The following is a 19,054-nucleotide window of genomic DNA, read 5'->3' as shown; positions in this document are numbered from 1 at the left end:
AGTAAAACCAAGTCCGCCAACCAAGAGCGCCAAGAGGGGTAGCATAGGAGTGAATGAAGTGAGGCATTCGGCTGTGGTGCTGCCTACAATGTCAGTCTGAGACTAATGCAGTGTTTGCGCCGATGGAGTCAAATCTGCTCCACGATGAGGCTGGAGATATCGTCACGAACTCGCGGCGGAGAGTGTAGCGCTTTTGTGCACGCTGGTCACGAAATGCTGGGATCGAACAGTGAAGCCAGGGAGCTCGAACAAGCTTCCACATGGATGTATGTCTATAGTGCGATCTCTTTCGCCGCCTTCACAAATGCTCTGATCTTGCTCAAATCCTGTTCACCGTCTTCCTCGACGCCGCTGCTCACATCCACAGCAGCGACCTGTGACCTGGCATCACCCAGCGCTGCTAAAGCTTCCGATACGTTGTCACAGTTCAGTCCCCCCGCCAGCACGACCTGAAGACCACCATCGCTTTCGAGCAATGATTTGACCCGTGCCATGTCCAATTGCTTCCCGTTGCCAGCACCAGCGTCAAGCAGCGGCAATGAGTGGTAGCCGCGGGTCGTCAATCCAGCATCTCCAGGGTTGAACTTGTGTAACACCGGCACAGGTATCAGCTGAGCCCACTCCAGCGGCTCCGAGCCATGAAGCTGAATGATATCGAAATTAATCAATCGGTGCTGTTCGAGAATAAAATCCAGTGGTTGGTCGAGGAACACGCCAACCAGCAGGGCGCGATCTGGGTGTTGAACGTGGTGCGAGGAAGCATGAGCAAAGAAGCTCGTGGCTGTTGCATTCGCCTCATTCGAAGCGACCACCGTCACGGATGGGGTTGATTTACGTGTGGTATGCACTATCTCGGAGATCTTACGAGCCGTATCAGCAGATACACATCGCTTTCTGCCAGTCACCATGATTACACCAATCAGGTCAGCGCCGGCTTCAATGGCCGTCTTTGCGGCCTCGGGGGTTCGTGTCCCGCAAATTTTGACAAGGAGCTTCTTTTGTGAGTTCGTCTTGATCGACCCCTCGCTGGATCCAAGAAGTTCGCTGATGAATTTGGTAGTATCTGCGGCTCGCATCAGTGCCTCGCCAACCAATACTGCACCTACACCGTTTTGCTGATAAGGCTCGACGTCCTTGGGTCCAGCAATGCCACTAAGCGCACAAAGTATTGTCGTTTTCGGCACAATTTTCACGAGTCGCGTTGTGGTGTCCATATCGACCTCGAAGCTAGTCAAATTGCGATTGTTGACGCCGATGACTTGCGAGCCCAGCTTCACTGCAATCTCCATTTCCTCCAGGGTGTTGACCTCTACCAGTGGTTCCATACCCAGGGACTGTGAGTACTTGTACAACCTTGTCAACAGCTCCAGGTGGAGCATCTTGACAATGAGGAGCACGGTATCGGCACCAGCAAGGCGCGCTTCAAGAATCTGATATTCGTCAAATACAAACTCTTTCCGTAACAGTGCAGGTCGATTCGACATGCCATCGACTGCTTTCCGCACGTTGCAAAGGTCATCGATACTGCCTTTGAACCAGTGCGGCTCGGTGAGCACCGATATGGTGCTGGCTCCTGCAAGTGCATACAATCTGGCCTGCTCAGGCGCTCGTGCGTCTATCTGAATGATGCCTTTGGAGGGAGAAGCTCGTTTGATCTCAGCCATGAGAGCAAGTTTGAAGGGGCTTTGCCGGAGTCGGTCTGGGAATGAGATTGAGGGGGGAGCTAGACCCAGCTCATATGCAGCTTGTAAATCCTCCATTCGATGAGAGGGTAGCTGCCTCTGCTCTGCTACATCGATTTTGCGTTGGTCGTAGATGCGATGCAGGATGTTTTCCTTGTTCCCCCCATTCGTCGTCCCGTTTAGTTGTGACTTCGATCCGTTCGCGGTATTTTGAGCTTCGGCCTGCAGACGAGCATTTTCGGTCCAGGTCCCACCTTGCATGAGCAGAAAGTTTTTCAGCATGAGTCGACCTCCCGCCGTTAGAATGGACTCCGGGTGGAACTGCACGCCTTCGACGAGGTACTCCTTGTGCCTGACGCCCATAATGACACCCTTGCCACCGTCCGGTCCCACGGCGATCCACGACGACACTTCGAGGCTCTCAGGCAGGGTAGGATGCGTACCAGCCAGCGAGTGATATCTCGTGACAGCCACGTCCTGGGGTAGGCCAGAGTAGACGCCCTTACCGTCGTGCCTCAGGGGAGAAGTCTTGCCATGGAGGATTTCACCCGTCTTCTCCACGGTCCCACCGAAGACGGAGTAGATACACTGCTCGCCCATGCAGACGCCCAGAACAGGTATCTTCCCACTGAAGTACCTAATGGCATCTTTACTGATTCCCGAATCCGTTTCCGGGTGACCCGGTCCCGGGCTGATGACGAGCTGAGTGGGCTTGCGAGCAATCAGCTCTTCCAGCGAGATCTGGTCATTGCGCACGACTTCGGCCGTTGCGCCTTCTAGCACGAGGTACTGGTACACATTCCAGGTGAAGGAGTCGTAGTTGTCGATGAGAATGAGATTGGAGGCGGTGGCGATGGGGGCCGCAGGCTCTGGGTGGTGTGGCGAGTGGTCGATCAGATCGACGTTGGGCATGTTGGGCCGTGCCGTGGGGGGATATGAAGTGAATATTCTTGTGTTGCGGCGCCAATACCTGTAAATTCAGGAGGAATACTGGGCTGGACTGGGTAGTCCCAATGGGGTTTGGCAGAGACGCGAGTGAAAAGCAGTTTAAGCAGCGAATTGATGACTGTTCGGGATATCTCTTCTCAGTAAAGTGGCCTCCCAATGTGGCAGCCTGAGGCATTAGATATCCGGTCAAGATTTGTGCCTTACTGCCTAAGGTTAAGCTACATGTACCTAGGTACCTGGTATCCTGACGTGAGTCGTGACCCGGCGCGAGTTCCTCTACTTTCCTCTGGCTCTGGGCTGACCCTCCCGAGTACCTCCTACCTCCAGGTTGAGGCTCCAGCATTCTCCATGATCCGACAGCGGCAACACTTCACAGGTACCTTCATGTTACTGTCCAGTATCCCGACCTACCGCCCATGCCACTGCCTTAACCCGACACCGACCGAAGCCTCCCTCCCCTCCAGTCACGACGCGTGCGGCCTACACAGACAGTGACCATCACGACACGCAGATCACCAAAATGGCGCCCGACGACAAGCGCATCTACAGCGCGACGTACAGCAACGTGCCGGTGTACGAGTACAATGTCAGCGGCAACCACATCATGCGCCGGCGCTCCGACGACTGGATCAACGCGACGCACATCCTCAAAGTCGCCGACTACGACAAGCCGGCGCGCACGCGTATCCTGGAGCGCGAGGTGCAGAAGGGCGTGCACGAGAAGGTGCAAGGTGGATATGGCAAATACCAGGGTAATTCCGCCCGCCAGACAAGGCCGATCACAACGACGGAAAGGCACAGGGAAGCGCGTCAAAGAGGCTGCGATTGCTGATCACGCGACGTGTGCGCAGGAACATGGATCCCTCTGCCCGATGGTCGCGAGCTGGCGCAGAAGAACGGCGTACTGGACAAGCTACGGCCCATCTTTGACTACGTGCCTGGCGACAGGAGTCCACCACCCGCCCCCAAGCACGCCACTGCTGCCTCGTCCAAGCCGCGAGCACCACGCACCGCGACCGCCACTGCGCGACGCGCTGCGCCCAAGAAGGTGCCGGAATCGCCCATGAAACCGCCGTCGAAGCGCAGCGCCGCCTCTGCTGGCATGCACGACTATGACCAGATGAGCATGCACGATGCAGACACACCTGATGACGTGACGGTCGTATCCGAGGTTTTCGAAGATTACGACTCGCAGTATACGGGAGGTGCTCGCAAACGCCGCAGGGTGGAGGATCCCATGTCTCAGGCCGACAAGGAGCACCAGCTGTGGGCAGATGAGCTGTTCGACTACTTTATGCTTATGGACAGTCCAGACCAGCTGCCAGTGGCTCCACTACCGCCCCAAGGCGCGGATCTCAACCGGCCCATTGACGACAAGGGACATACTGCCTTACATTGGGCTGCCGCTATGGGCGATCTCGAAGTGGTCAAGGACCTGATTCGACGGCAAGCCGCCGTGGACGTGCAGTCGAAAAATGGAGAGACTCCTCTGATGCGTGCCGTTCTCTTCACCAACAACTACGACCGCCAGAACATGGACAAGCTTGCCGGCTTGCTGATTCGGACCGTGAACATGCAGGAATGGTATGGGCAGACGGTTTTCCACCACATTGCAAACATTACGGAACGGAAGGGCAAGTATCAGTGCGCCCGGTACTACATGGACTGCATTCTCAACAAAATGCCCGAAGTCATGGGCCCGGACGGCATAGAACGCGTCCTAGACACGCAAGATAACAATGGCGATACTGCCATTACTATCGCAGCACGTAATGGAGCTCGCAAATGTGTACGAAGTTTGATCGGAAGAAATGCCGCTGTCGGAATACCCAATCACATGGGAGAGACAGCAGACTCGTTGATTGTGCAACTGAATCGACGCCGACAAGAGCGGAGTAACAATCGGCAACTATCATCTTCTCCATTCCAGAATGATAGTCGGGGATCCACTTTTCTCGGCGGTCCAGTGCGACCCCATGTCAACGGTATAGGTGAGAGTGCGGCGATCGACCCCCTGCTAGCTGGCTTTGGTGAAGCCTCACATTCGTCCAACAGTAGCAACTTCAAGTCGGAAGCCGCCCTCTCTCTCACTTCGGCAATCATGCCCGCACTGAAAAGTAAAGCAGAGCAACTCGCAGTGCATCTCGAGTCGGAGATTGAAGAGAAGGAGGCCGAAAGGTTCGAGGCTGAGCGAGTGGCTGCAGAACGCACGGTGCAGATTGATATGTTACATCAACAATTAGATGAGCTGACTGCCAAAGATCTCGAGCAGCGTGACGACGATGCCGAAGACGACGATGCGCTATCGCGGAAGCTGGAAGCACTGATGCAAGAATACGAGGCTTTGATGCAAGAAGACGAAGACGCCGAACTCAAACAAATCCTCAGCCAGGAAGAGCAGACCCAGTCAGACTCACCTCCTGACGACATGCTACTTGACGAAGAAGATGAGCAGGTGACGCAGAAATTACCGCTTGTGCAGGAGCTTCATGAACTCGTGGAGCAGCGCAAGATTCTTTTTACGGCGATTGTGCAAGCACTCTCCAATGCTGGCATGAATGATAAGCAGACGGACTACAAGCGGCTGATTACCGGAGCGTTGGATGTCCGAGAAGAAGACGTCGAAGGCATGCTACCAGAGATTGTGGCAGAGCTCGAGGACTGGCAGCTTGGCGTTGCTTAAGGGACGCGAATATGGACGATCGAATCCTCATGTACCGTAGACGTGCGGAGTGGAAATGCTCATGCACCTTGAATGACCCATGAGCATGCACGGGCACCCACAATTTACGGTGAAGGGGATGTCAGGAAGGCTTTCTTGAGCTGTTCGTATCCGTCGCTGTGCAAGATGGAATTACATACTCACCAATTGCTGCTGCAATAGCTCTGCGTGGGGCATTGGGCAGCCTTGTGCTCGAGAACTCACCGTGTCAATCGCCCACGCTCGGTTGCGAGTACTGTTTATTCGGTGATGCACGCGATGGGGATACCTCTCTCTCGCGCGCGCGCAAGGTTACAATAAAAGCTCCTGACGCCCTTCGAAAGGCGATCTGTGCTTATCGACCCCGCTGCAGTTATCTAGGTCGGGTCAAAGCTGAACCCTCCATAAATTTGCATTCGTCGAGAACGGAGCAACCTACCAGAGCATGGGAGGGAGTGTAGGGAACTTCGTAGATGCTATCTCAGGTACATGTGTCAGAATGTAGACGAATCAGTCTTGCGTCTTGTCTTCGTCTTCATCTTCATTGCTTCGCTTCTTCGTTACAAGCCTCGTCCATCGCCTACGTCTCCATTCTCCACGCCGCTCATGTCCTGTTCCCTCTTCCCACCCACTTCTGGGGATATTCCTCGCCTTGTGCTTGTCCTTGGTACTACCAGGACTACCAAGACTTTCCAAAAGCTCCACTTCCTCGGGCGGGATATCATATACCCACCTCTCGCCCGCAGTCTCGATCTCAACTCCAGTAATCATCCGCTCTTCCACCCACTCTCTGCTAAACAGATCAAGGGTCCACTTCTTCTCCTTGTATTGCCACCCATGCGGGGGACGTACATCCTCAAAAAATTGCGTACCTTTCGGACGAATATCTGCGATGCGCGGAGGTGAGAGCGGATCGTAGGGTGATGGGCTGAACAGCCACGACTCCCACGTCTTGCTTCCTGCGTGATGCTTCTGCAGCTCAAATATCTCCACTTGGCGCAGCTCGGCAGGCTCGTCCATGGCAATGTCGCGCTCAACCCAGTGTCGTAGCGTGCTCTGGAGCAAGTGCACATGCTGTCGCAGCTGCTTGAGGTTTTTCGTAGTAAGAAGCGCCTTCTGCGCCTGAGGATGACCCGACAGTACAGCCGCCCAGCCTCCCAGCAGCGCGACTGCCCTCCATGGCACCAGACTACTGCCTACAAATGCCGCGATGCTCAATGTGGTGAGCATGAGAAAAACGCCCGAGCTCAGCGTCTCGTCACTGAAATTCGTGTACGGTGTGACGTAGTCATTCGCAGCATCGTGCAGCCGGCTAAAATCCTCCATGCTGTTTTGTAAATCGCGCATGTTGCGCCAGAAATCGGTGCTGAAGTCGGGCGCGGGCTTGACCCGGCTGGCAGGCGCAGTCGCTGGAACGCGGTAGCTGGGTTCGATGCGAGGGTCGTTGGCAGGCGTCGGATGTCGAGCGAGGAAAGACGGCAGCATCACGCCAAAGAGCAGCAGAGCCAATGGCAGCACCGCAAGTAGGTGAGGCTTAAGACATATGAGAGTATAAACCGCCAGGAAGGACAGCGTTGCGGTCGTCTGGCGCCACGAGAACAGCCGGATGAGCATGTTCTCGAAGACGAACACGACGCCAATGCGCGCGTTGAAGCGGCGGAAGTTGTATGTCCTAGCAGCGTCAAAGATGGTGGCCCCGATGAGGTCCACTGTATGTTCACTGTGCTGCACTTACATGAGTCGCGGCCCGAACTCAGGCTTGTCCACATAATGCTTGCTCCGCCGGTCTTTCTTCCTCGGCGGTGCATCAGCATCGCCGTCATCGCCTTCGTCGTAGCCGGCATCAAGATCGTGTTGGGGGCTGTCGAGCTGGGGCGGCGGAGACGGCAAAATTTGGCTGAGGACGCTGTTGAAAAGGCGGTCCTGTAAGCTCTGTCGTCCGCCGCCGCCGCCGCCCTCACTGTCGCCCTCGAACTTCTCGCGGAGCCGACTCGAACTGCGAATCGCACGCTCCCGCAGTCGGTCTCGTTGTCGTCGGGTGGTCGCCTGGTCGCTCTCCGCATCAGACGTGTCTTCGCCGCCTTCTCCAATGCGGATGACGGGGATGGGTTCGTCGCGGTTGGCGAGAGGACTCGCCGGCTCTGCCATGGCGGCGATGATCGCGGACGTATCACCTAGCAGTGGCGACAAAGGCTCAACGCGTGTAAGGTATGCATGTATGTGTGTGTAGGTGCGGTTGTCCTCGCTAGGTGTGTCCGGCGCCTAGGTATGCAGGTGCAGCAAGTCTAGGAGGTAAGGTACCAGATGTCACATGCAAGCCGCGGTAACGGGAGACAAAAGTCTAATTAAAATGGCTCTACGTAATCACACGCGTGGGACTACATGTGGCACTCGGCGGCGTGCGAGCGCCATCAGCAGAAGAATAGCCGCTATCCTCATCGTCCCAACCTCCCAACTGCTTCGCAAGGTCCAAGCACAATTTGACAATCTTCGTGCGTCCAGCGTGGCCGAGTCCGCTGTCCCGACCAGTAGTAGTTCCAGCCCACACTCGAAGGCTACCTGCCAATTCTTCAACCCCTTCCTCTGCCCGAGAAGCAGCATTGCCAGACGTCAGCATGCGCAGCAGCCGATACGCGGCGACTGCCGTTAGAAGCGTAAACTGCCCTGGCGCAAGCTTGAGACCGTTGAGTGCGCTGGAAGCTCTTTCGCGAGTTGCCTGGGGCGACGAGTTCGCCGTCAGCGAGATCAGTTTGGCCAGTGTCAAGGCTGTAAAGACATCCGGCGAGGCTGGCGCGTGGCTGACCAGATTCATGCCACCTGTCGAGCATAACACAGGCAGTGCCTCGAGAGCCACTACAATGTTGGCCTTGCGGTTGCTATTCGAGAGCACTGCCTTTGCTGTAAGTGCTCGTACATGCGTGCTTGAGGCAGGCGGAGCGACACTCAGCGCAAGGCCAAGATAGTATTCCGTGTCGAATGAGGAAACGTCATCACTCAGAGAGTCTGCCAAAGTGTCATCAATAGTCGTGTTTGCGTACCATGCGGCAACGGCGTCGATGGGAGATCGGATAGCGTGATCTTCCACAACGCTGTCCTTTGCCGCGTTAGCCTCTATAGCATGGGCACTGGGCTTATTCCATGCAAGATTCCATGCACGCTGAATCATATCATCACTGAGCACCTCATCACAGTCGAGCTCTACCAATCTCGCAAGATGGTCGGGCAGAATGTCAACATCATCGTCATGTGCAGGCCGAGCCCCTGATCTGGCTTGCATAAGATCCTTCTGTTGACGACGAGCAGAGTCCCAGTAGATCCTCCCAACCTTTTCAGTGAAAGATTTGAAGCCAAGAATATTGCCGTAGCCTGCATTAGCAACCTCCCAGAAGAATACACGGAAGTGAACGGCCTTTTGCATGAGTCGTGCGGGTGAGTCTGGCAAGGTACCGCTCTCCATGAGCGTCAGAAGCAATCGGTAATACGAAACGTGGGCATCACCTCCAGCGAGCTGAGCGTCAATAGCAATGTCCCAGGCCTTGATACGGGCGGCCTCCTCTTCCTTGTTGCTTCCAGCGATTGCCATGAAAGTTTCAGCCCCGACAAATCTTCGCAAGCTGAGCTGAAACATCTTTGCACCAACAGCGACAACTTCGAGCAGAAAATGCTTCGGAACCCAGACCGATTGTATGGCTGTAAGCCATGCTTGCCTGCGAACCTCAACAGGCGACGCGAGTGAGGGTGCTTTGGGCAAGCACGTAGAAGCCGATAATTTATGTTTGCGTCGTGGTGAATAGTGCAGCAGTGGTGCGAGCAGGTACAGGAGTATGCCAACAACCATGACGAGCTTTACTACGGGCAAAAAGCCATATCGTGAGAGCGTCGCAGTCGAGGATGCCGAGTGTGGTCGTGCCATCGCACGCTTCAAGAGCACGGCTGGAAACGAGGCGAGGCCGGAAGTATTATCGCCCGATTGTTGATGCTCGCTGTATCCTTCCATTGCCATGATACCAGCCATAGTCCCCAGCATCATCTTGTTCATGAATGTCTTTCCTCTGCCATTGGCGTACTGCGAGTGGTTCTGCGCCTCTGCAGGGGGGTGAGGTGGACGAGCATATGCTGGTTGAGCCTGCAATTGCATGTATTGCTGCTGCACTACGGGCTGCCCGAACCTAGATTGATCTTGTGGGATATTGAGGAAGTTAGGTGTTGTCAGTGGACCAGACGAAGGTGCCTCGCGCGAACGCTGGGTCTCTGTCAGTGGACTATTGGCGACGCTGGCTTGCCGGGACCTTCCGACAGCGGCTTCGACTTTTGCCAGCTGCTCTTTGAGTGCATCCATCTCATCGGCCATGGTTCTGTTACGTTTCTCGAGGTGCTTGATATACTCTGTAGCCTTGGCCATGACCGTGGCTTTGTTCAGCTTGTGGGCAGGAGTAAGACCTCCTAGGTCTTCGTTGCCATCTCCGTGATTGGCACGTCCCATGGCACGCAGACTGGGCACGCTATTCCTCAGCTCGACAATTTTGTCATTCAGATTGTTACGATATCTCTTCTCAATCACGTTATGAGACGTGCTTTTCTTGTTGGGGTGATCATCACCATCCTGCGAACCGCCATTCTCGTTGCCCATATTGGACTCTGGCTGCGCTTCAGCCTTCCGCTTGCGACCTCCCCTCTGCTTCGCAGGATTGGGCGGATGGGGCGAGGTAGAGGATGTGCTCTGTCTGTTCCGCGAATCGTTGATGGATGGGGAGCTTTGATCCAAGCTTGGGGTGGTGACCGCCAGAGTAGTGGAAGAGGGCGGACCATGGGCATGACTGCTCGAGGTGGCGGACAAAGCAGCATCAGGGTCTGCTGCAGAGTTCGCAGGCAGCGTCCATTGTGCGAGGGTGGTGTCAATTTTTGTCATGCCTGGAAAGTCGTCTAGCCCTGCGGCTTGGGAGAAGGCGAAGCCGGCGTCAATGTCGCCCGCACCAAAGAGCGTGAAGTCTGCATCTAGGCCACCACCACTGCCACCACCACCACTGCCACTGCCACTGCTGAAGCCCAGGCCGTCGTTCTCGTCGCCCACGATAAGTGGGGATATCAAGGACGCATCGTCAGTGCCCGGGACCGCAAGAGGGAAGATGGACTCCTGCATCGGCGAGTCATTCTTGGAGGAGCCCGAGTGGAAAGTGTCGTCGGGAGAGGTAGGCTCAGCAGTGGGATCCCACCGCAGCCAGTCCTCCCAGTCCTCGTTGTTCTGTGCCGCATTAAACTGTTTGCCGAAGGGAGAAGGCATCTGTCGGTCCATTGCGGTCGGAGGATCAAGAGCGAAGTAGGAGGTAGTGCCTGCGAGTCCGGTCGTCTGCAGGTTGAATGCAAAACAAGGGCAAAGTTGTGTTTCAGTCGTCGTCGTCGTCGTTGTTGTTGTAGGCGCCGTCTTCCATTGGCCTTGCAGGCTACGAGTGTGTTGTCGACAAAACAGCGACGATGTCCAGTATGTGCTAGTGGCGTAGGGTAGATACCTGAGCTACCTTACCTGCCCTGGCGATCAGGTTGTTATTGCAGGGGAAGAGTGGTATAGAGTTACAGTAGTAGCAGCGCCAAGCAACAGCGGTGGTCGTGCGGTCCTCATCAATGGAAGTGGTACGATAAGTTACCTTATCTATTGAGTGCTACCTCCTACCTAGGTACCAGGTACCTAGAGGGACTGGTGCTGAGCCACTCCAACTCACCGGAACCAGCAGTGCCGACAGGTAGAAAGACGTGGACCTCACGTGGGAGCTGTGTATTTCCAGGTGTGGCCCCACAACACACACACACACACACACAGAGATACAAATTCTCGGGCAAATGGGGTCGCTCCGCATCATTGCGCGACGTGACGAACAGGCTAAGGTATACAGTGACGTTCCTGACGAGCTCCGAGCTCGGCGCCTGTAGGGTCACGGTGCAGTACTGGCTTTCATTGTCGACAAGTACATGTTACAATAATGAATCAAATCGACTACCTTATGTAGCCTGACTACCGAGGAATATGTTATTGTGCAGCTATTTCGCAGTCACGTCTAATGATAGCATATCCCGCCGTTGTCGATTTTCCACACGGCAGACAATCCCTGCTCGACATGGCGCTCGTGCGCATCGCGCGCACAACTTCTCCCCTTGTTATTCAAGATGCGGCGCGTCCAAGCCTCTACGGCCTGCTCGCCTGTCTCGTTTCGGGCCTGCCGTAAGAATGGAATGAGCGAGGTGCCACCAGTCCCTCTCTCTGATCTATCCACATCCCTACCCCCCTCATCTTTTGATGTCGCCTTGCGCCGCCGGTACGCGATGTTGATCTTCTGTTGCCGAGCTTCGTCCGCCTTGTTCGCAGCCTTCTTTGCTTCGGCGCTCTTGATGATGATATATCTGCTGACCATCTGAATATGCTTGTCTCTGAAGGCGCTCAGCATGGCAACACAGGCGTCAAAAGAGAGACGAAGATCTCGATCATAATTGTGCTCGTCGACGAACGCCCGGATATTGGCCACTCGTGTAACCGCTTCGAGAAATCGAGCGTGAGGGCCAGGCATGTATTGGCGCATTTCGTGGATGAAGTTGGGTGCTGCTGCCTTTTTCGCCTTACGTTCAGCAGGCTGCGGACTTTGCTTGCTCGTCCCAGTCGGGTGGTGCTCAACACCAAGTACAATATCAAAGAATTGGATAATGCTCGACTGCGCATTGCTACCACCACTGAATTGGACGTAGCGCTGCTTGTTGATCGCGCCGCCATTGTCGAATACTACTCCGTTGGGAAGGCCTGCGTCCTTCATGTTCTTGCTACCAGCCAAAAATGGTCGAATGCGGTGATAGAACACGTGAGGATCGCAATTATCATACATGCGAGATAGCATGACACCGAGCTCGTCAAGACGCTCTGCAAACGTGCGAAGACATTCCGTGACTGAGTTGGCGTCTCCATTTCTGGCAGATTCAACTGCATGCAACATGAGTGGAACAATGGGTCCTGCTCTCGCCTCGATGGCAACGCTGATCAGGTAGAACCACTTCTCGTCCAACGCCCCGGTGAAAGTTTCGATCGTGTCCAAGTTGGCCAACGTGTCCATGCGCTCAGCATCAAAAATTGGTTTCCAGTTCCACAGGACAAGGCCAGCATAAGTCGCCACAGTAGGTAACTCTAGCGTCTTGCATGTCGCCAGAAATGGAACTGTGATAGATGGTGGCACCCGCTCGGAAGGCTTGTCGCCGCCCCATATGTATGCATGCGCCATGAATGCCAGTATGCTATATGCACGCCGCCATTGCGCTTCGCCTACCAGCTGCTCAGTGGACAGGACAGGCATTTTGTCCACAGTCTCGCCAAGTCTCCCGCTCAACATCAGGCCTTGCAGATTTTTCATTGTATACTCCCAGGGCTCGTAGTACGACTGTGGCAGGTGCTCGAGTGGTGCCTGGGTCGGCAGGAAGCCATTCGTCGTGGAGACATCGTAATCGGAGGGATTTGGAATGGGAAACATGATGAATGCACCAGACGCAGGCTTGCTACGTTGGAAGCGTCAATGGACGAAGCCGTGACGCTACGTTGCAAGCCCAGCCGCGTATATGTCGTGAGTGTGTTGTATGCGCTTTATAAGGTGTCGTAGCGAAGGGTAAAGTGAGACACCGTCGAGACGAGATTCGAGTGTGTCGTGCAAAACTGAGTCCTTTCAGTACGAGCGGCAGTCTCAAGGATGTTTGCTGCTGAAGTCGTGAAGGGAGATGGGGTGTAGGTAGGAGGTTGTTTGAGGTGCAGCAAAAAGAAAAGTAAGTAAGGTACTGGCGTGTGGTACTTTAGGTGTGTAGTGTAGTGGCCGCAGTGGCGCGAGGAGAAGCGGCTTGGTGGTGAGGTCTAGAAGTAGATACCACGTCAAACCGCAGATCCCCGAGGGTTCAATCCATTGGCCTCCTTGTAGCCGATGTCGCTCTTTTCTTTTGAGCGCCGCGGAAGTGAATTCGAGGAGCTCCGCAATTGTACTGTAGCTGACGCCCTTTTGCTGCCGGAAAACGCACGACGCCAGCAGGCACATGTAATGATGTACATGCCATGCCTACTAAACCGGCATGATGAGCTGGTCACTTACCGACCCGCGGCCCGGGTCTGATCTGCTACGGCCGTCCGGCTGCTTCCGCTTTCGACAAATACATGTATCGTGGGCAACGGCTCCGTGTACCTTATGTAAGGTGCAGATAAGGCTGGAGATGAGGGGGAAGGCATCATGATCATCGTGCAGAATGTACCTCCTACCTGTACCTCCTACCTCCTAACGTGAGTGTAATGCTCGCTCTCCGCAAGTACATACATGTACATAGGTGGGGGGCCCGGGGGGCGAACATTGGTGGCGGAGTGACGTTTTTCCGACAAGAGTGTGAAGTTCATGTTCGTGCAGAGATTTTTGCGAAAAAAAAGGGGAAAAAAAAGATAAACAAAGAGAGAAGAAAAGAACTGTGCTGGAGCTTCCGCCGCCGTCTAGGTCAACAATGAATGACGCACACTACGTGCTGACAACCTATATGTACAGGTACTTGTAAGGTACTAATGTACATAGAAACGTTCTCGAGCATCATCCATTGCCAGCGCCAATCTTACAACAGCTGAAATCTTTCTCTGACGTACCACGACATCGAACACATCATCGTCGGGCTTAGGACATCGCACGGCTACGGCGGTGTCGGCAAAGTAATTGCACACCTAGACGCTCACTTCCTCGTACGCCTGCTTTGTCCGAGAACCGAGGAGGGAGTACCTCCGAGGCTCAACTCGCCCATTACACCAACAACTAAGATCTCTGGCAACGGGCCGTCTGCGAAAGACTGGCAACAAGTACTACTCTGCACGCACTATCGTTTTGCGTCACTTCCCGCTTTGCACAATCTTCTTTGGCTTCGATACGAATGCCTCAACTGTACTCAACGTGGCGTAGGTAGTCTGGCACTCTTTGGTCACGTTAGCTTCGAAGAGCATGCTATTCTCGAGCTTTTACCTCCACATGCGAGTCCGACAAGCATCTCGTAAAACCAGTGTCCGGTCCATGCTGAGGTGAGGCTCATTGAAGGTAGCATAGTAGATCTCAGCTTGTCGCTCACTCACGTTGCATTAAGGCTGCCCCTTTCGCAACTCCAGAACTCAATCTTCCTTTGTTACTGCTCATATGTGGAAGCATACCGGAGGTACTAGTCCTGTGCCGTGGACGAGTCTCTCATTTCACAGACTGTATATACAACACGAGCTCACCAATTGCATCCAATTGGCTGAGAAGCCGGTTCCAAGGAGGTTTGGCCGAGTGGTTATGGCGTGTGACTCAAGTTTCGACTTATCCAACACAGTTGGAGAGCATTCTCATGGGCTTTGCCCGCGAGGGTTCGAATCCCTCAGCCTTCATCTAAATTAATACGACCTGCATGAGCCAGCCAACTTTCGTCTTGACTGCATCTTTTTGGGTCCTAATCCTAAGGTACGCACTTCTATAGTCTTGGCATCATATTTTTTTCTAATCCTAACCCTAAGTTACGCTCTTCTCTTGTCTTAGTATTAATTTTCTTTAGCCTCGTATATAAGTAGAGGAAGAAGTAGTAGAGGAAGAAGGAGTATCCGTGGCGCTCTTCCGAGCACCCACCTAGCGTAGTACCTATAATGAAAATTTGGCCGACACCATATATTACTGAACAGTCCTCTAGTACTCCGTACATCGATCCCTATTTTGAATCTACTCCAGACTCCCTTTGCTCTCTATACAACGTTACATGCCCATAGATACATGTACCTAGTCGTTGTCGCTTTTGTATAGAATCCAAAGCTTACAACGTGCATGATCTAGGCATTAGGTACGCTTACTCTTGAGATGATGCTGCTGTTAGCTCAACTCCATTGTATAACAGCAACATTGAAGCAGTAAGCGTTGTATTATCCGTGCCGCCTGATCGAACCGTTCCTAGGTATTATTGAAATTACGTGGTGTCTACGTACACCTTACTGGCTTCAGCGTGTCGACGTTCGTTGGGACATTGAGTGATGCGACCTTGCGTACATAGCACACGTAGCGGCGGGTTCCGTAGAGACGTAGAGTTCTTCGAGGTTCCACGGGACCGGTGGGTGAAAAGAGAGAGGCTGGTATCCTGCCGCAGGATGAACCCACAGTCCCACTCAACACACCCGACATCGACAACGGATGATGCCCCTGTTCCAGATTGCGCCAATCCTCTCCACTCCAGGACTCCACTCTCCTCTACCCGCATTCACTCGTCTACATTGTACCTATGTACCAAAAGTACAGACATGTATCTCGGGATGGTAGGCATGGCACCCGACGGCCGACCACAGACGAGACAGGAAGATCTGGCGATTGTGCTGCCCTCGAGTTCTGCAGTGGTCCGAGGGGGTGAGAGGTGTGTTTATAAACATACCTTACCTTACCTTACCATGGCTTCTCAAAGACTTACTGGAAACGCGGCGGTTAGGGATTCCTGTTCCTGGCCCGGCAGATCCCCGGTATGGATCCGTGCCGCCGCGAATGTCATCGCTTATTGGTTTGGCGTGGTATTGTTTGACGCTAGGCCCCCTGGCGTGTATGGGCCCAGCCGACGCGACGCGGGCCCACAAAACATCCAGTTCTTTTCTATTCCACCACCACCTCCTCCACCACCTTCACTTCTTCTTACCACCTCGATTCTACCTTACTCCAACAGCCGCTCGTTGTATTCCAACATCCACCGTCGCTATCACCAGAACCCCAGTATTCAACACCCATAATCAAGTAATCCCACCACCACAAACAACATGCGTTACTCATTCGCTGCCTTCCTCGCCGTTGCTGGCGTCGCATGCGCCGACTCTCCAAGCGGCTACGTTGTGACACAGATTGGTGAGTTCTCTCGAGGCATTTGAACAACACGGTCCCGATGGCTAATGACACTACAGGTGACGGACAGATCCAAGTAAGAGACTAGGACGTACTCCTGTGCAAGCAGAGGATGGCTAACAGCATGTCAGGCCCCGACTGCCCCAGCAGCCTACACTCCTGCTCCAGAGGCTACCACCAGCGTTGCGGCCGCGCCCTCGGCCCCGGCCCCGGCCCCGTACTCCTCTGCCAGTAGCGCTGAGGTTCCGTCTGCGCCAGCCCCAGCGCCGTACAGCTCTGAGGCTCCGTCTGCGCCAGCCCCAGCACCGTACAGCTCTGAGGCTCCATCCGCGCCAGTTTACTCCTCGGTCGAGACATCCGCTATGCAGCCATCTGCTCCAGTGTATGAGTCGGCCTCTTCCGCTGTCGTGAGTCCATCGACTGCTGCTGGTCCTGTTGCATCTACTCCTGCTGGCCCCGTTGGATACACTTCCGCTGGTCCAGTTGCATCTACCCCTGCCGCCCCATCTGCTTACGTCTCGACGCCCGTCGCCGCCGGCACTCCTGCCCCATACCCAACCGGCTCCAACACTACCATGGTCACGGCCACCGGGATGCCTGCAACATCCACCGAAGCTGGCGCTGTCGGCGGTTCCTCGACATCTGCCATCGCGACGGCGACTGGTGCAGCCACCGCCCTTCAAATCGGTGGAAGCGTCGCTGCCGTGTTCGGCGCCATGTTCGCTGTTCTCGCATAGAACCTGGGATTGTGACGAATGGTCAGGATGACGCGCCGAAGCGGGTCTTTCGGCCTTCTGGCGCACTGTGAGATGACAGACACGTGCGCTCCGGATCGAGCATTCGATGTTGGACTTCTGGTCGCCTACGGGCCTTTAATAAAATGTTCTGCTTTCTAGCGCAGGTATAGATACAGTACAGTACCGCACAGCACAGCACACAGACGAACGAGAATTGAAACTGCAAACAAACACTACACGCTATCAAGCTTCGCACTGTTGACGCTATATCTCTCCTGAGTAGTACTTATGAAGTTGCACGATAAGTTTCAGCCCTACACAAGCCCTGTGATGGCGGCACAAAGTCAAAATGCATTAGCTTTCTGCTCCGAGAACCCAATCTGTTTGAATCGCCGCATACCCCAGACGCGCCTGGGCGACTGTTCTCGCGATGATTGTCGTGTACCGCATCGAGGCAGGATGCGTGTGAAGTCATCGCCTTGCCAACTGCCCGGCGCACTGAGGAGTGCTCTCACACGCCCACCACAGGATTGAGAAAACACCAAAGGCACTCGTCGCAGGACATCGCTGTCTGAGCCCTGTGCTGTGCCGCACGTTATGGTGTCATCCATGAAAAAAGAGTAGCCGGGAATTCTCACCTCGCAGTCGTGATCCGTTCTCTGTACATTGACACGGAGCTAGAACAACAATTTGTGAGTCCACCAGTACAGGTCAGGTCAGGTTAGGTCAGGTCAGGTCAGGTAGATATACATGTATGCCTTTCCCATGGCAGTGCAGTCATCCATGCTCGCACAAGACTCATATCCGAATTTTGATCCGTGTTGCACGTTGCACTACGTCCTCCTTCTCCAGAGCCGCAGTGCGTGAGATCCTTGCCATTTTCAAACACCTTGTCGTTTCTCAGCACCTTACAACCTAGTTCACATTCTTGTGACTGGGGGGCATGGATAGGATTGAGAGCAAGGCAAGGCTATCCCGACGGTATTAAGCTATTTCCAAGCTTCAGTGAAGGCTTGGGCCGCCAAGCAAAAGAGGTGAAGCTAGCACCGGTAACTACGTCAACAAAAACCAGAATTATACAATGCATACATGTAATACCTGTACCTTACCTGATCCTTACACTAATAATGCAGTGGGCGAGGAAGACACAAATTGATTCTCGTGTGTTGTTGCAACGTGGTGATGCACCGTCTGGCGGAGCAGCGAGCCCGTCCTGTCCCTTCGCACCCATTCTCGGTGGATAATGCAAGCAGCTGGTCTGGCTCGGGCATAATATGATCAACAGCGAGAAATATTGGAGCTTGCAGGAGGATTCTCTTTCTTAATTCCGACGAGCCCTCACAACGTGCGTGAAGCAGAGCATGTGATTGGTTGTTCAAAAAAAAATCTCTTCACTCACTCTCTCACTTTCTCTCTCACTCTCTCGTTCCCTCTCTTTCCCACTCTCGTGTCTCTCTCTAGTCTCTTGGACCCCCGCTGCATCCGTCGCCACGACGGCTCAACAAGGCGCCCCGAGCCTGTCACGATGATGATGATGATGATGACGATGATATCAGATCATGACGAGATAATCTGATCATTGCAGCCATGGCCCATGGGGTCGGAGATGGCTGTGAAGAAGGGCACGAGGCGGCCATGTATAGTTCTACTGTATGTGTGTAGAAAGCAAGCCAGGCGGCTGCTAGTCTCAGGAGCCATGGCGATTCGTGCCCTGCCTGCCTACCGTAAGGTACCGATTGCGTGCGAAGCTGGAAATAGGGCGTTGAGAGAAAGAAGGCGGTATGTGGGTGTGGGTAGGCAGTCGAGCCTTCGGACGTCCCGTCGGCATACATAGCGCATGGCGCATGGCGACGGTGGCAGTGGATCTACTACCTCGTTACATGTACCTACTGATGGCAGATTTTTTCCTTTCCAGTCCACACCGTCCAGGGACCAGCTCTGCCAGACGTCTCTGCTGCCGTGCGCGTGCTGCTGGAGCTGCCGAGCTGCCCATACACAGACAGCATAGTCCTTGGTTGAGACAAAGTCTATTCCATCCCAGATTGCCCGCCCAAAAGCTGCAATTTGTGAAAACTACCTGACACTACCTACCTTACTAGGAGGTAA

General features: G+C 54.3%; 6 protein-coding genes and 1 non-coding gene across 7 annotated transcripts; 3 read left to right on the top strand and 4 right to left on the bottom strand.

The window, feature by feature from the left end:
- Positions 1–54: 54 nt before the first annotated feature.
- On the bottom strand, positions 55–2,586 carry SEPMUDRAFT_146164 (anthranilate synthase). Its single transcript, XM_016903490.1, has one exon. The coding sequence runs from the start codon at positions 2,280–2,282 to the stop codon at positions 273–275; it is 2,010 nt and encodes a 669-aa protein (XP_016765181.1). The 5' UTR covers positions 2,283–2,586; the 3' UTR covers positions 55–272.
- A 386-nt stretch (positions 2,587–2,972) lies between these two features.
- Positions 2,973–5,783, top strand: SEPMUDRAFT_146162 (apses-domain-containing protein). The gene is made up of 2 exons (XM_016903489.1): positions 2,973–3,382; positions 3,482–5,783. Exons 1-2 carry the CDS (start codon positions 3,151–3,153, stop codon positions 5,311–5,313), a joined length of 2,064 nt encoding a protein of 687 aa, XP_016765180.1. The 5' UTR covers positions 2,973–3,150; the 3' UTR covers positions 5,314–5,783.
- Positions 5,784–5,797: 14 nt separating this feature from the next.
- Positions 5,798–7,539, bottom strand: SEPMUDRAFT_146161 (Pex24p-domain-containing protein). The gene is made up of 2 exons (XM_016903488.1): positions 7,067–7,539; positions 5,798–7,003 (listed from the first exon to the last, which is right to left on the bottom strand). Exons 1-2 carry the CDS (start codon positions 7,477–7,479, stop codon positions 5,842–5,844), a joined length of 1,575 nt encoding a protein of 524 aa, XP_016765179.1. The 5' UTR covers positions 7,480–7,539; the 3' UTR covers positions 5,798–5,841.
- A 116-nt stretch (positions 7,540–7,655) lies between these two features.
- SEPMUDRAFT_146159 (uncharacterized protein) lies at positions 7,656–10,843 on the bottom strand. The gene has a single exon (XM_016903487.1). The coding sequence runs from the start codon at positions 10,622–10,624 to the stop codon at positions 7,688–7,690; it is 2,937 nt and encodes a 978-aa protein (XP_016765178.1). The 5' UTR covers positions 10,625–10,843; the 3' UTR covers positions 7,656–7,687.
- Positions 10,844–11,364: 521 nt separating this feature from the next.
- On the bottom strand, positions 11,365–13,141 carry SEPMUDRAFT_146158 (Indoleamine 2,3-dioxygenase). Its single transcript, XM_016903486.1, has one exon. The coding sequence runs from the start codon at positions 12,831–12,833 to the stop codon at positions 11,382–11,384; it is 1,452 nt and encodes a 483-aa protein (XP_016765177.1). The 5' UTR covers positions 12,834–13,141; the 3' UTR covers positions 11,365–11,381.
- Positions 13,142–14,622: 1,481 nt separating this feature from the next.
- Positions 14,623–14,734, top strand: SEPMUDRAFT_t6. Its single transcript has one exon. It is a non-coding gene; the product is annotated as a tRNA-Leu (tRNA).
- Positions 14,735–15,995: 1,261 nt separating this feature from the next.
- On the top strand, positions 15,996–17,311 carry SEPMUDRAFT_146157 (uncharacterized protein). Its single transcript, XM_016903485.1, has 3 exons — positions 15,996–16,214; positions 16,271–16,287; positions 16,343–17,311. Exons 1-3 carry the CDS (start codon positions 16,130–16,132, stop codon positions 16,946–16,948), a joined length of 708 nt encoding a protein of 235 aa, XP_016765176.1. The 5' UTR covers positions 15,996–16,129; the 3' UTR covers positions 16,949–17,311.
- Positions 17,312–19,054: the final 1,743 nt, after the last annotated feature.

Source organism: Sphaerulina musiva (genome assembly GCF_000320565.1).
Source record: "Sphaerulina musiva SO2202 unplaced genomic scaffold SEPMUscaffold_1, whole genome shotgun sequence".
In the NCBI taxonomy this organism is placed as follows: domain Eukaryota; kingdom Fungi; phylum Ascomycota; class Dothideomycetes; order Mycosphaerellales; family Mycosphaerellaceae; genus Sphaerulina; species Sphaerulina musiva.
The sequence above is the reverse complement of the archived record's forward strand: the minus strand, read 5'-3'. Positions and strand labels throughout refer to the sequence as shown.

Bases quoted from the DNA above. Each gene is read 5' to 3' on its own strand.
- SEPMUDRAFT_146164 (XM_016903490.1), bottom strand. From the start codon at position 2,282: ATGGGCGAGCAGTGTATCTACTCCGTCTTCGGTGGGACCGTGGAGAAG.
- SEPMUDRAFT_146162 (XM_016903489.1), top strand. From the start codon at position 3,151: ATGGCGCCCGACGACAAGCGCATCTACAGCGCGACGTACAGCAACGTG. The intron at 3,383-3,481 runs GTAATTCCGCCC...ACGTGTGCGCAG, and splicing joins TGGATATGGCAAATACCAGG to GAACATGGATCCCTCTGCCC.
- SEPMUDRAFT_146161 (XM_016903488.1), bottom strand. From the start codon at position 7,479: ATGGCAGAGCCGGCGAGTCCTCTCGCCAACCGCGACGAACCCATCCCC. The intron at 7,004-7,066 runs GTAAGTGCAGCA...TGACGCTGCTAG, and splicing joins GAGTTCGGGCCGCGACTCAT to GACATACAACTTCCGCCGCT.
- SEPMUDRAFT_146159 (XM_016903487.1), bottom strand. From the start codon at position 10,624: ATGGACCGACAGATGCCTTCTCCCTTCGGCAAACAGTTTAATGCGGCA.
- SEPMUDRAFT_146158 (XM_016903486.1), bottom strand. From the start codon at position 12,833: ATGTTTCCCATTCCAAATCCCTCCGATTACGATGTCTCCACGACGAAT.
- SEPMUDRAFT_146157 (XM_016903485.1), top strand. From the start codon at position 16,130: ATGCGTTACTCATTCGCTGCCTTCCTCGCCGTTGCTGGCGTCGCATGC.